We start from the raw sequence: 12634 nt of genomic DNA on the forward strand, positions 1-12634 counted from the left end.
TTTATCCCCAAGCATGAATGTGTGTGTAAAAGCATGTCCATGGTACCCTGTGACAGACCGGCATGTTCCCAGGATAGGCTCCGGACCCACTACAACCCTGAACAAGTTAAAACAATTACTGAATATGAACAAATAAATAATTATATGTATATGCTCCAATTTCTGGATGCATTTAAGAGTGTGACTAATATGTTGTTCCCCTACTTTAATTTTTATTGACTGGGAATCAATCAAATTACCCAAGTTGACTGGAACAATCAAGACAGACAGACGGTGCTGGGTCATTTATATTTAGTTTATCTTGTCACCTCAAGTTAAGGGTATCAGAAATGCAGCTGAATACCGAGTTCAAAAAAAAAAAAAGAAGAAAACTGCCAAATAAATCAGCTAAGATCTATAATCTCAAATCAAATTACCTAGAATTATCCAGGTACAACAACTCATTAAATACTAAAATTGAAAGAATATTTTGCAATATCATTGGAGAAAGAGACAATTTGCTTTGAGTTTGGTTTTTACAAATGGTTCGTCAGCAGCACTCAAACGTGCAATGCCCCAGAAAATATATATTCTAAACTCTGGGAGAACAATTCCCTAATTTGAGTAAAACAAAGGTCAATTTCAAAATCTAGGCAAACTAATTTTATCATTTAAGCTCCATACGATCATCTACTGCTGCCAAGTGGTAGGGGAAGAAAAAATAATAATAATCAGCATCAGCTTGGGTCCAGTTATGAAACAAATATTGAGGGAGAGAGGGAAGGGAGGAAGGGGGGGGGGGGACCTTCATGTACTAAAAACCAAAAGCTACAGCAAACTCCGGAACAAAGGAAAAACATTAATGATAATAAAGAAAAAAGTAAAAGTGCATTTGATGTCAGAAGCTCTGAACTCTAGGCTGCCAATATGGGCTCATATACTTTTGTAAAAGGAAGGACAAGGAGGTGGGAAGTTATTTTTTTTTTCCCCTTTGGTTCTATTCTCCATACACACTTTCATCACTGTAGGCAATGTAGAGGAAAAAATCCTCTTCATGATGCTCCTAGAAAAGAGAGAAAAAAAGAACAAAGATATTATTAAAGTAAAGTTAAGCAACATATGAAGTGACTGGGGGAAAGGGAGAGAATGTGAAACCACACACACACACACACACACACACCACCACCACAGAACACAAAAGAATGAAAAGCAACATTTGAAACACGGCATACCTGGTATAACAGGCCCATAGTTGCGGAGGTAGGAGGAATTACGTTGTTTACGAAGAAGAACAGAGCATCTTCAGCCCTTAGGTGGATTCGTTTCCGGATGAGAAAATAGAACTGGCCGACTGCAGCGAAACACAGAAATGACAGATAATACGACTCTCCAGACGAATACAAAGGATGGGGAAAAAAATGCCAATATATTCACTTGTTTCACTACAGTGTCTGGTTGTAGAATCGATTCAGTCTGGCTTACGATGGGGTCATTATTTTGCAGCTGCATCAGGAGCTGAATAATTTCACTAATCATATCACACTGCATGAATTACAGCCAAGGAGGTCTCAAATTCCCCTTTACCAGGGGTGTAACGATTCTCTCAGTGTAATTATATATGCAAGGTGAAGAGATAAAAACCTCTACTGACAGACATTCATTAACTATTTAACAGGCAATAAGTAATAGGTTATATTTAAGATTTATATCCCCCCACACACACACACACACTGTTTTGCTGTACTGTATTTCTCACCTGTGAGATCCGAGGGGACCAGATATTTTTTCTTATCCAGGTCTCCTATTCTGGCTTTGGGAGCTTTTTCAACAATAACCTAGTGCAAAAACAAAAAGCAGAAAATTTTACTTGTGAAATAAATGATCCAGCACTGAAACTTTCTCAGAGATTCAGAGGGGTGTTGGGAAGCCTTAGTGAAACAATACAAGGTCATTTCCACACTTGGTTAAAGTTTAATTAAAGCAGCTGACGGTCCTTCATATTGTAGGGGGGAAAAATGTATTTGTTTCTTTGTTTATTTATTTATTCCCCCCCCCCCAATGTCCAGGTTCAGCTTACGCTCTTGTACAATGTTTTCAGGATCTTATTCATTCCTGGATTTAAGTACAGTACTCAGTCATGCCAAAAATGCAGGAAAAAAAAAAACTTTCCCCTTGATTTTTGAAACTGAACCCTTGTTTGTTATCTTAAAATGTATACTGCAGCCCAAACTCTTGTCAGGAAAGTACAGTATGCTGAATCTCACATTTTATTAGTAGTGTTTGATGTGAATAAACAAATGTCAAATTATAGGCTTTTCTATACTGCAGCAGGACAATGGACCAAAGCTATACTCTCAACTTGATAAGGAAAGTAGCAGCAGAAATCCATGCGCGCGAGAGAGAGAACATTAACATGTCTCTCATCCAAGGATGTTACTGCGATACGATATTTTTGAACTAGCTTATTATACGTCCTGAAAATTTCAAACCATTAACACTTAGAGTGAAAACAGTTTATTTGTCGTTATTGTGCTGAAATGGTGTCATGTGGGAATGGGAGCAAAATGGAAAAGTTCAAACGCTCATCGATCTCCTGGCGACCTAGTTGACCTACAAATTGGAAGCATTGGATTAACATGTTGACACTTTTCTGTTTTAGCCAGCATTAATTTTTTCAGCAGTTTGTGCTACAGAAGCTCTTCTGTAGGATTGGACCATATGGGTTAGCCTTCATGCCCCATGTGAATCAATGAGCCTTCGACACCCATGACCCTGTCGCCGGTTCACCGATTGTCCTTCCTTGGACCACTTTTGGTAGGTACTAATCACTGCATACCGGGAACACCCCACAGGATGTGCCATTTTGGAGATGCTCAGACCCAGTCATCTAGCCATCACAATTTGTTGAAGTCGCTCAAATCCTTATTCTTGCCCATTTATTCTGCTTCCAACAGATCAACTTCAAGAATTGACCGTTCTCTTGCTGCTGAATATATCCCACCCCTTGACAGGTGCCACTGTAAGGAAATATTATTCACATCACCCGTCAGTGGTCATAAATTTTATGGCTGATCAGCGTAAATAAATGTAACATTTAAAGCTTTCCTGTGCTGTGAGGAAACTAAAAACAGAAACTACACTCTCACTCTGGTGGGAGAGGAGGAACAAAAATCAGTGATAGAGTTCAAGTTAACATACAACTCATTATATCTTCTCTTCATTTACATATTATGATATGCAGCAGGGGGCAGCAGGGTGGTGTAGTGGTTAGCGCTGTCGCCTCACAGCAAGAAGGTCCGGTGGGTTCAAGCCCCGTGGCCGGCAAGGGCCTTTCTGTGTGGAGTTTGCATGTTCTCCCCGTGTCCGCGTGGGTTTCCTCCAGGTGCTCCGGTTTCCCCCACAGTCCAAAGACATGCAGGTTAGGTTAACTGGTGACTCTAAATTGACCGTAGGTGTGAATGTGAGTGTGAATGGTTGTCTGTGTCTATGTGTCAGCCCTGTGATGACCTGGCGACTTGTCCAGGGTGTACCCCGCCTTTCACCCGTACTCAGCTGGGATAGGCTCCAGCTTGCCTGCGACCCTGTAGAACAGGATAAAGCGGCTACAGATAATGAGATGAGATATGCAGCAGTAAACTACGCTGACAATTAACTTATGTAAACTACATATCTGTAAAGTTTAAAAATACAAAAAAAAAAAAAGCACCATTGTTACTTGCTTAGCTTTGTGAATGTCGATTAGAAAGACAAAAGCATTAGCATGTCTCTTACTTTAGCCTTAAAATAACCTTACAAAACGGAAATACAGCTAGCTTCAGCTAACACATCAACATTTTACATTTTCTCCTACTGATATCCAACCTGGAAGAATAGTGTTTTTATCATGTCTCATCTCATCTCATCATCTGTCGCCGCTTTATCCTGTTCTACAGGGTCGCAGGCAAGCTGGAGCCTATCCCAGCTGACTACGGGCGAAAGGCGGGGTACACCCTGGACAAGTCGCCAGGTCATCACAGGGCTGACACATAGACACAGACAACCATTCACACTCACATTCACACCTACGGTCAATTTAGAGTCACCAGTTAACCTAACCTGTATGTCTTTGGACTGTGGGGGAAAACGGAGCACCCAGAGGAAACCCACACAGACACGGGGAGAACATGCAAACTCCACACAGAAAGGCCCTCGCCGGCCACGGGGCTCGAACCCGGACCTTCTTGCTGACAGCGCTAACCACTACACCACCGTGCCACCCTTTTTTTAATCATGTATTTGAATTAATTTACAACCAGATATTCTTAGTACTGACCGACCAAAGATAAGCTTCATACCGGCCGGCCAAAGACACTCCCGAGCACCGGCCGGGCAAAGATGCTCCCAAGTACTGACTCACCAAAGATACTCCGAGCACCGACCTATCAAAGATACTGCCAAGTACTGACTCACCAAAGATACTCCGAGTACTGAGTCAAAGATACTCCGAGTACTAAGTCACCAAAGATACTCTGAGTACTGACTCACCAAAGATACTCCAGGCACCGACCTATCAAATATGCTCCCAAGTACCGACTCACCAAAGTTACTCCGAGCACCGACCTATCAAAGATGCTCCCAAGTACCGACTCACCAAAGATACTCCGAGCACCGACCTATCAAAGATGCTTCCAAGTACCGACTCACCAAAGTTATTCCGAGCACCGACCTATCAAAGATGCTCCCAAGTACCGACTCACCAAAGATACTCCGAGCACCGACCTATCAAAGATACTGCAAAGTACTGACTCACCAAAGATACTCCGAGTACTGACTCTCCAAAGATACTCCGAGCACCGACCTATCAAAGATGCTCCCAAGTACTGACTCACCAAAGATACTCCGAGCACCGACCTATCAAAGATACTGCAAAGTACTGACTCACCAAAGACACTCCGAGTACTGACTCGCCAAAGATACTCCGAGCACCGACCTATCAAAGATGCTCCCAAGTACTGACTCAAAGATACTCCGAGCACCGACCTATCAAATGTGCTCCCAAGTACCGGCTCACCAAAGACGCTCCGAGCGCCGGCTCACCAAAGACGCTCCGAGCGCCGGCTCACCAAAGACGCTCCGAGCGCCGGCTCACCAAAGACGCTCCGAGCGCCGGCTCACCAAAGACGCTCCGAGCGCCGGCTCACCAAAGACGCTCCGAGCGCCGGCTCACCAAAGACGCTCCGAGCGCCGGCTCACCAAAGACGCTCCGAGCGCCGGCTCACCAAAGACGCTCCGAGCGCCGGCTCACCAAAGACGCTCCGAGCGCCGGCTCACCAAAGACGCTCCGAGCGCCGGCTCACCAAAGACGCTCCGAGCGCCGGCTCACCAAAGACGCTCCGAGCGCCGGCTCACCAAAGACGCTCCGAGCGCCGGCTCACCAAAGACGCTCCGAGCGCCGGCTCACCAAAGACGCTCCGAGCGCCGGCTCACCAAAGACGCTCCGAGCGCCGGCTCACCAAAGACGCTCCGAGCGCCGGCTCACCAAAGACGCTCCGAGCGCCGGCTCACCAAAGACGCTCCGAGCGCCGGCTCACCAAAGACGCTCCGAGCGCCGGCTCACCAAAGACGCTCCGAGCGCCGGCTCACCAAAGACGCTCCGAGCGCCGGCTCACCAAAGACGCTCCGAGCGCCGGCTCACCAAAGACGCTCCGAGCGCCGGCTCACCAAAGACGCTCCGAGCGCCGGCTCACCAAAGACGCTCCGAGCGCCGGCTCACCAAAGACGCTCCAAGCACTGACCTATCAAAGATACTCCCAAGTACTGACTCACCAAAGATACTCCGAGCACTGACCTACCAAAGATACTCCAAGCACTGACCTATCAAAGATACTCCGAGCACTGACTCACCAAAGATACTCAAAGCACTGACCTACCAAAGATACTCCAAGCACTGACCTATCAAAGATACTCCCAAGTACTGACTCACCAAAGATACTCCGAGCACTGACCTATCAAAGATACTCCGAGCACTGACTCACCAAAGATACTCCAAGCACTGACCTATCAAAGATACTCCCAAGTACTGACTCACCAAAGATACTCCAAGCACTGACCTATCAAAGATACTCCCAAGTACTGACTCACCAAAGATACTCCGAGCACTGACCTACCAAAGATACTCCGAGCACTGACCTACCAAAGATACTCCGAGCACTGACCTACCAAAGATACTCCGAGCACTGACCTACCAAAGATACTCCGAGCACTGACCTACCAAAGATACTCCGAGCACTGACCTACCAAAGATACTCCGAGCACTGACCTACCAAAGATACTCCGAGCACTGACCTACCAAAGATACTCCGAGCACTGACCTACCAAAGATACTCCAAGCACTGACCTATCAAAGATACTCCGAGCACTGACTCACCAAAGATACTCCAAGCACTGACCTATCAAAGATACTCCCAAGTACTGACTCACCAAAGATACTACAAGCGCTGACCTACCAAAGATACTCCGAGCGCTGACCTATCAAAGATACTCCCAAGTACTGACTCACCAAAGATACTCCCAAGTACTGACTCACCAAAGATACTCCGAGCACTGACCTATCAAAGATACTCCCAAGTACTGACTCACCAAAGATACTCCGAGCACTGACCTATCAAAGATACTCCCAAGTACTGACCTACCAAAGATACTCCAAGCACTGACCTATCAAAGATACTCCCAAGCACTGACCTATCAAAGATACTCCCAAGCACTGACCTATCAAAGATACTCCCAAGCACTGACTCACCAAAGATACTCCGAGCACTGACCTACCAAAGATACTCCAAGCACTGACCTACCAAAGATACTCCAAGCACTGACCTACCAAAGATACTCCAAGCACTGACTCACCAAAGATACTCCGAGCACTGACCTACCAAAGATACTCCGAGCACTGACCTACCAAAGATACTCCAAGCACTGACCTATCAAAGATACTCCCAAGTACTGACTTACCAAAGATACTCCGAGCACTGACCTATCAAAGATACTCCCAAGTACTGACTCACCAAAGATACTCCGAGCACTGATCTACCAAAGATACTCCAAGCACTGACCTATCAAAGATACTCCGAGCACTGACTCACCAAAGATACTCCAAGCACTGACCTATCAAAGATACTCCCAAGTACTGACTCACCAAAGATACTCCAAGCACTGACTCACCAAAGATACTACAAGCACTGACCTATCAAAGATACTCCGAGCGCTGACCTATCAAAGATACTCCCAAGTACTGACTCACCAAAGATACTCCGAGCACTGACCTACCAAAGATACTCCAAGCACTGACCTATCAAAGATACTCCGAGCACTGACTCACCAAAGATACTCCAAGCACTGACCTATCAAAGATACTCCCAAGTACTGACTCACCAAAGATACTCCAAGCACTGACTCACCAAAGATACTACAAGCACTGACCTATCAAAGATACTCCGAGCGCTGACCTATCAAAGATACTCCCAAGTACTGACTCACCAAAGATACTCTGAGCACTGACCTACCAAAGATACTCCAAGCACTGACCTATCAAAGATACTCCCAAGTACTGACTCACCAAAGATACTCCAAGCACTGACCTATCAAAGATACTCCCAAGTACTGACTCACCAAAGATACTCCAAGCACTGACCTATCAAAGATACTCCCAAGTACTGACCTACCAAAGATACTCCCAAGTACTGACCTACCAAAGATACTCCCAAGTATTGACCTACCAAAGATACTCCCAAGTACTGACCTATCAAAGATACTCCCAAGTACTGACCTATCAAAGATACTCCCAAGTACTGACTCACCAAAGATACTCCAAGCACTGACTCACCAAAAATACTACAAGCACTGACCTATCAAAGATACTCCGAGCGCTGACCTATCAAAGATACTCCCAAGTACTGACTCACCAAAGATACTCCAAGCACTGACCTATCAAAGATACTCCCAAGTACTGACTCACCAAAGATACTCCGAGCACTGACCTATCAAAGATACTCCAAGCACTGACCTATCAAAGATACTCCCAAGTACTGACTCACCAAAGATACTCCGAGCACTGACCTACCAAAGATACTCCAAGCACTGACCTATCAAAGATACTCCGAGCACTGACTCACCAAAGATACTCCAAGCACTGACCTATCAAAGATACTCCCAAGTACTGACTCACCAAAGATACTCCGAGCACTGACCTACCAAAGATACTCCAAGCACTGACCTACCAAAGATACTCCAAGCACTGACCTATCAAAGATACTCCGAGCACTGACCTATCAAAGATACTCCCAAGCACTGACCTACCAAAGATACTCCAAGCACTGACCTACCAAAGATACTCCAAGCACTGACCTACCAAAGATACTCCAAGCACTGACCTACCAAAGATACTCCAAGCACTGACTCACCAAAGATACTCCAAGCACTGACCTACCAAAGATACTCCCAAGTACTGACTCACCAAAGATACTCCGAGCACTGACCTACCAAAGATACTCCAAGCACTGACCTATCAAAGATACTCCGAGCGCTGACCTATCAAAGATACTCCCAAGCACTGACCTACCAAAGATACTCCAAGCACTGACCTATCAAAGATACTCCGAGCACTGACCTATCAAAGATACTCCCAAGCACTGACCTACCAAAGATACTCCAAGCACTGACCTACCAAAGATACTCCAAGCACTGACCTACCAAAGATACTCCAAGCACTGACCTATCAAAGATACTCCGAGCGCTGACCTATCAAAGATACTCCCAAGCACTGACCTACCAAAGATACTCCGAGCACTGACCTACCAAAGATACTCCAAGCACTGACCTATCAAAGATACTCCGAGCACTGACCTATCAAAGATACTCCCAAGCACTGACCTACCAAAGATACTCCAAGCACTGACCTATCAAAGATACTCCCAAGTACTGACTCACCAAAGATACTCCGAGCACTGACCTACCAAAGATACTCCAAGCACTGACCTATCAAAGATACTCCGAGCGCTGACCTATCAAAGATACTCCCAAGCACTGACCTACCAAAGATACTCCAAGCACTGACCTACCAAAGATACTCCAAGCACTGACCTACCAAAGATACTCCAAGCACTGACCTACCAAAGATACTCCAAGCACTGACCTACCAAAGATACTCCAAGCACTGACCTACCAAAGATACTCCAAGCACTGACCTACCAAAGATACTCCAAGCACTGACCTACCAAAGATACTCCAAGCACTGACCTACCAAAGATACTCCAAGCACTGACCTACCAAAGATACTCCAAGCACTGACCTACCAAAGATACTCCAAGCACTGACTCACCAAAGATACTCCGAGCACTGACCTACCAAAGATACTCCAAGCACTGACCTATCAAAGATACTCCCAAGTACTGACTCACCAAAGATACTCCGAGCACTGACCTATCAAAGATACTCCCAAGTACTGACTCACCAAAGATACTCCGAGCACTGACCTACCAAAGATACTCCAAGCACTGACCTATCAAAGATACTCCGAGCGCTGACCTATCAAAGATACTCCGAGCGCTGACCTATCAAAGATACTCCCAAGCACTGACCTACCAAAGATACTCCAAGCACTGACCTATCAAAGATACTCCCAAGTACTGACTCACCAAAGATACTCCCAAGTACTGACCAATCAAAGATACTCCCAAGTACTGACTCACCAAAGATACTCCAAGCACTGACCTATCAAAGATACTCCCAAGTACTGACCTACCAAAGATACTCCAAGCACTGACCTATCAAAGATACTCCGAGCGCTGACCTATCAAAGATACTCCCAAGTACTGACTCACCAAAGATACTCCAAGCACTGACCTATCAAAGATACTCCCAAGTACTGACTCACCAAAGATACTCCCAAGTACTGACCTATCAAAGATACTCCCAAGTACTGACTCACCAAAGATACTCCAAGCACTGACCTATCAAAGATACTCCCAAGTACTGACTCACCAAAGATACTCCCAAGTACTGACCTATCAAAGATACTCCCAAGTACTGACTCACCAAAGATACTCCAAGCACTGACCTATCAAAGATACTCCCAAGTACTGACCTACCAAAGATACTCCAAGCACTGACCTATCAAAGATACTCCAAGCACTGACCTATCAAAGATACTCCCAAGTACTGACTCACCAAAGATACTCCAAGCACTGACCTATCAAAGATACTCCCAAGTACTGACTCACCAAAGATACTCCGAGCACTGACCTATCAAAGATACTCCCAAGTACTGACCTACCAAAGATACTCCAAGCACTGACCTATCAAAGATACTCCCAAGTACTGACTCACCAAAGATACTCCAAGCACTGACCTATCAAAGATACTCCCAAGTACTGACTCACCAAAGATACTCCGAGCACTGACCTATCAAAGATACTCCCAAGTACTGACCTACCAAAGATACTCCAAGCACTGACCTATCAAAGATACTCCCAAGTACTGACCTATCAAAGATACTCCCAAGTACTGACCTATCAAAGATACTCCCAAGTACTGACCTATCAAAGATACTCCCAAGTACTGACTCACCAAAGATACTCCAAGCACTGACCTATCAAAGATACTCCCAAGTACTGACCTACCAAAGATACTCCAAGCACTGACCTATCAAAGATACTCCGAGCGCTGACCTATCAAAGATACTCCCAAGTACTGACTCACCAAAGATACTCCAAGCACTGACCTATCAAAGATACTCCCAAGTACTGACTCACCAAAGATACTCCGAGCACTGACCTATCAAAGATACTCCCAAGTACTGACTCACCAAAGATACTCCAAGCACTGACCTATCAAAGATACTCCCAAGTACTGACCTACCAAAGATACTCCAAGCACTGACCTATCAAAGATACTCCCAAGTACTGACCTATCAAAGATACTCCCAAGTACTGACTCACCAAAGATACTCCAAGCACTGACCTATCAAAGATACTCCCAAGTACTGACTCACCAAAGATACTCCAAGCACTGACCTATCAAAGATACTCCCAAGTACTGACCTACCAAAGATACTCCAAGCACTGACCTATCAAAGATACTCCGAGCGCTGACCTATCAAAGATACTCCCAAGTACTGACTCACCAAAGATACTCCAAGCACTGACCTATCAAAGATACTCCCAAGTACTGACTCACCAAAGATACTCCGAGCACTGACCTATCAAAGATACTCCCAAGTACTGACTCACCAAAGATACTCCAAGCACTGACCTATCAAAGATACTCCCAAGTACTGACCTACCAAAGATACTCCAAGCACTGACCTATCAAAGATACTCCCAAGTACTGACCTATCAAAGATACTCCCAAGTACTGACTCACCAAAGATACTCCGAGCACTGACCTACCAAAGATACTCCAAGCACTGACCTATCAAAGATACTCCGAGCGCTGACCTATCAAAGATACTCCCAAGTACTAACTCACCAAAGATACTCCGAGCCCTGACTGGCAAAAGTCCTGTTTGATGTCGCAGATCACACCACACAGCGAACACTAGCTGCCCACTACTCGTGTGTTTAGCTCACTGTTCCGCGATGACTGACGCAATCCTGTGTTTGATAAACACGTATAAAGATTTCATACTTAACCTTAAGCAACTAAAACAAAGTGCTGGATGTATTTTAAATATGAAAAGTACACGCTCTACGTGTCGTCGGCTAGTAAAATAAACCAGCTGTTAGCAAGCTGGGCTGTTGGAGCTACTTACAGGAACCCTGTCCGGGTATTTCTTCCTGATTTTCTCTCCCTCTGATCGCCTCTTCTCAAACGGATGCTCCTCTTTATACTGGAACTTCATCGCAGCTCAGTGTCGAAAGCTGCACCGGAATTAAACGTCGCTGGCGAGCGGTGATGTCTGAAGCCAAAGCGGGACACTTCAACACGCAGCCGAGTGTTTTTGTGACTGTGGGCTGCCGCGGAGGAATACAATAACAAAGGATGCGTCAAAGAATGTTTTTGTAATCTTCGATTTCGCCGAGACTTACTGTGACTTCGTGTTTCGTTATCAAATCTACAAGTCTTTTGAAAAAGACAACCGAACACAACGACTTTTAAATGCTGATATTTATGTTTTATAATACGTTTGCGGTGTAGGCACTACTTTGTACAACCCCAGAGCGCGGAGAGTTACAGAGCAGTTATTCGGTCGGTGTTTATGCTGTCTTCAGGATCAGTGGGTGGGGCGAGAAACGCAGGGTTGCCAGTTCCGAAATTTTCCCCGCTTTTCGAACTACTTTGGAACATAGCATGCTTTATGGATGGATGGATGGATGGAGGAAACCGGAGAACCTACACAAATATAAAGTGCTTCTTAATGTCAAGGAAGGATCCTTAACAGCTGCATTTTAAGGATGCCACATCATTGAAGCCTGCTGAAGGATTGTCTAGGATCCTTCAAATTCTCCCAAGGACAGCGTCCTTCGCTGAGAGAATTTTCAAGGATGTCTGAGTGTATCCTTGGTGTTTTTAAAGCACCCACAATCCTATGCACATGTACAAAAGGGGGACCTTTTCTACACTCATATTAGACTCTTCCATTATCACTGCTTGGTGACCAACAGAGAACGGGTTCTTCAATTGG

General features: G+C 45.3%; 1 protein-coding gene across 1 annotated transcript; it reads right to left on the reverse strand.

Annotated features, from left to right (window-relative positions):
- Nucleotides 1-281: 281 nt before the first annotated feature.
- On the reverse strand, nt 282-11985 carry gabarapb (GABA(A) receptor-associated protein b). The gene is made up of 4 exons (XM_060935500.1): nt 11762-11985; nt 1736-1814; nt 1212-1330; nt 282-1042 (listed from the first exon to the last, which is right to left on the reverse strand). Exons 1-4 carry the CDS (start codon nt 11849-11851, stop codon nt 977-979), a joined length of 354 nt encoding a protein of 117 aa, XP_060791483.1. The 5' UTR covers nt 11852-11985; the 3' UTR covers nt 282-976.
- Nucleotides 11986-12634: the final 649 nt, after the last annotated feature.

This window comes from Neoarius graeffei, chromosome 1 (genome assembly GCF_027579695.1).
Source record: "Neoarius graeffei isolate fNeoGra1 chromosome 1, fNeoGra1.pri, whole genome shotgun sequence".
In the NCBI taxonomy this organism is placed as follows: Eukaryota; Metazoa; Chordata; class Actinopteri; order Siluriformes; family Ariidae; genus Neoarius; species Neoarius graeffei.

Coding starts and splice junctions, on each gene's coding strand:
- gabarapb (XM_060935500.1), bottom strand. CDS start 11,851: ATGAAGTTCCAGTATAAAGAGGAGCATCCGTTTGAGAAGAGGCGATCA. Junction 1,815..11,761: donor AATACCCGGACAGGGTTCCT/GTAAGTAGCTCC, acceptor TTTTTGCACTAG/GTTATTGTTGAAAAAGCTCC. Junction 1,043..1,211: donor CTATGGGCCTGTTATACCAG/GTATGCCGTGTT, acceptor TCTCTTTTCTAG/GAGCATCATGAAGAGGATTT.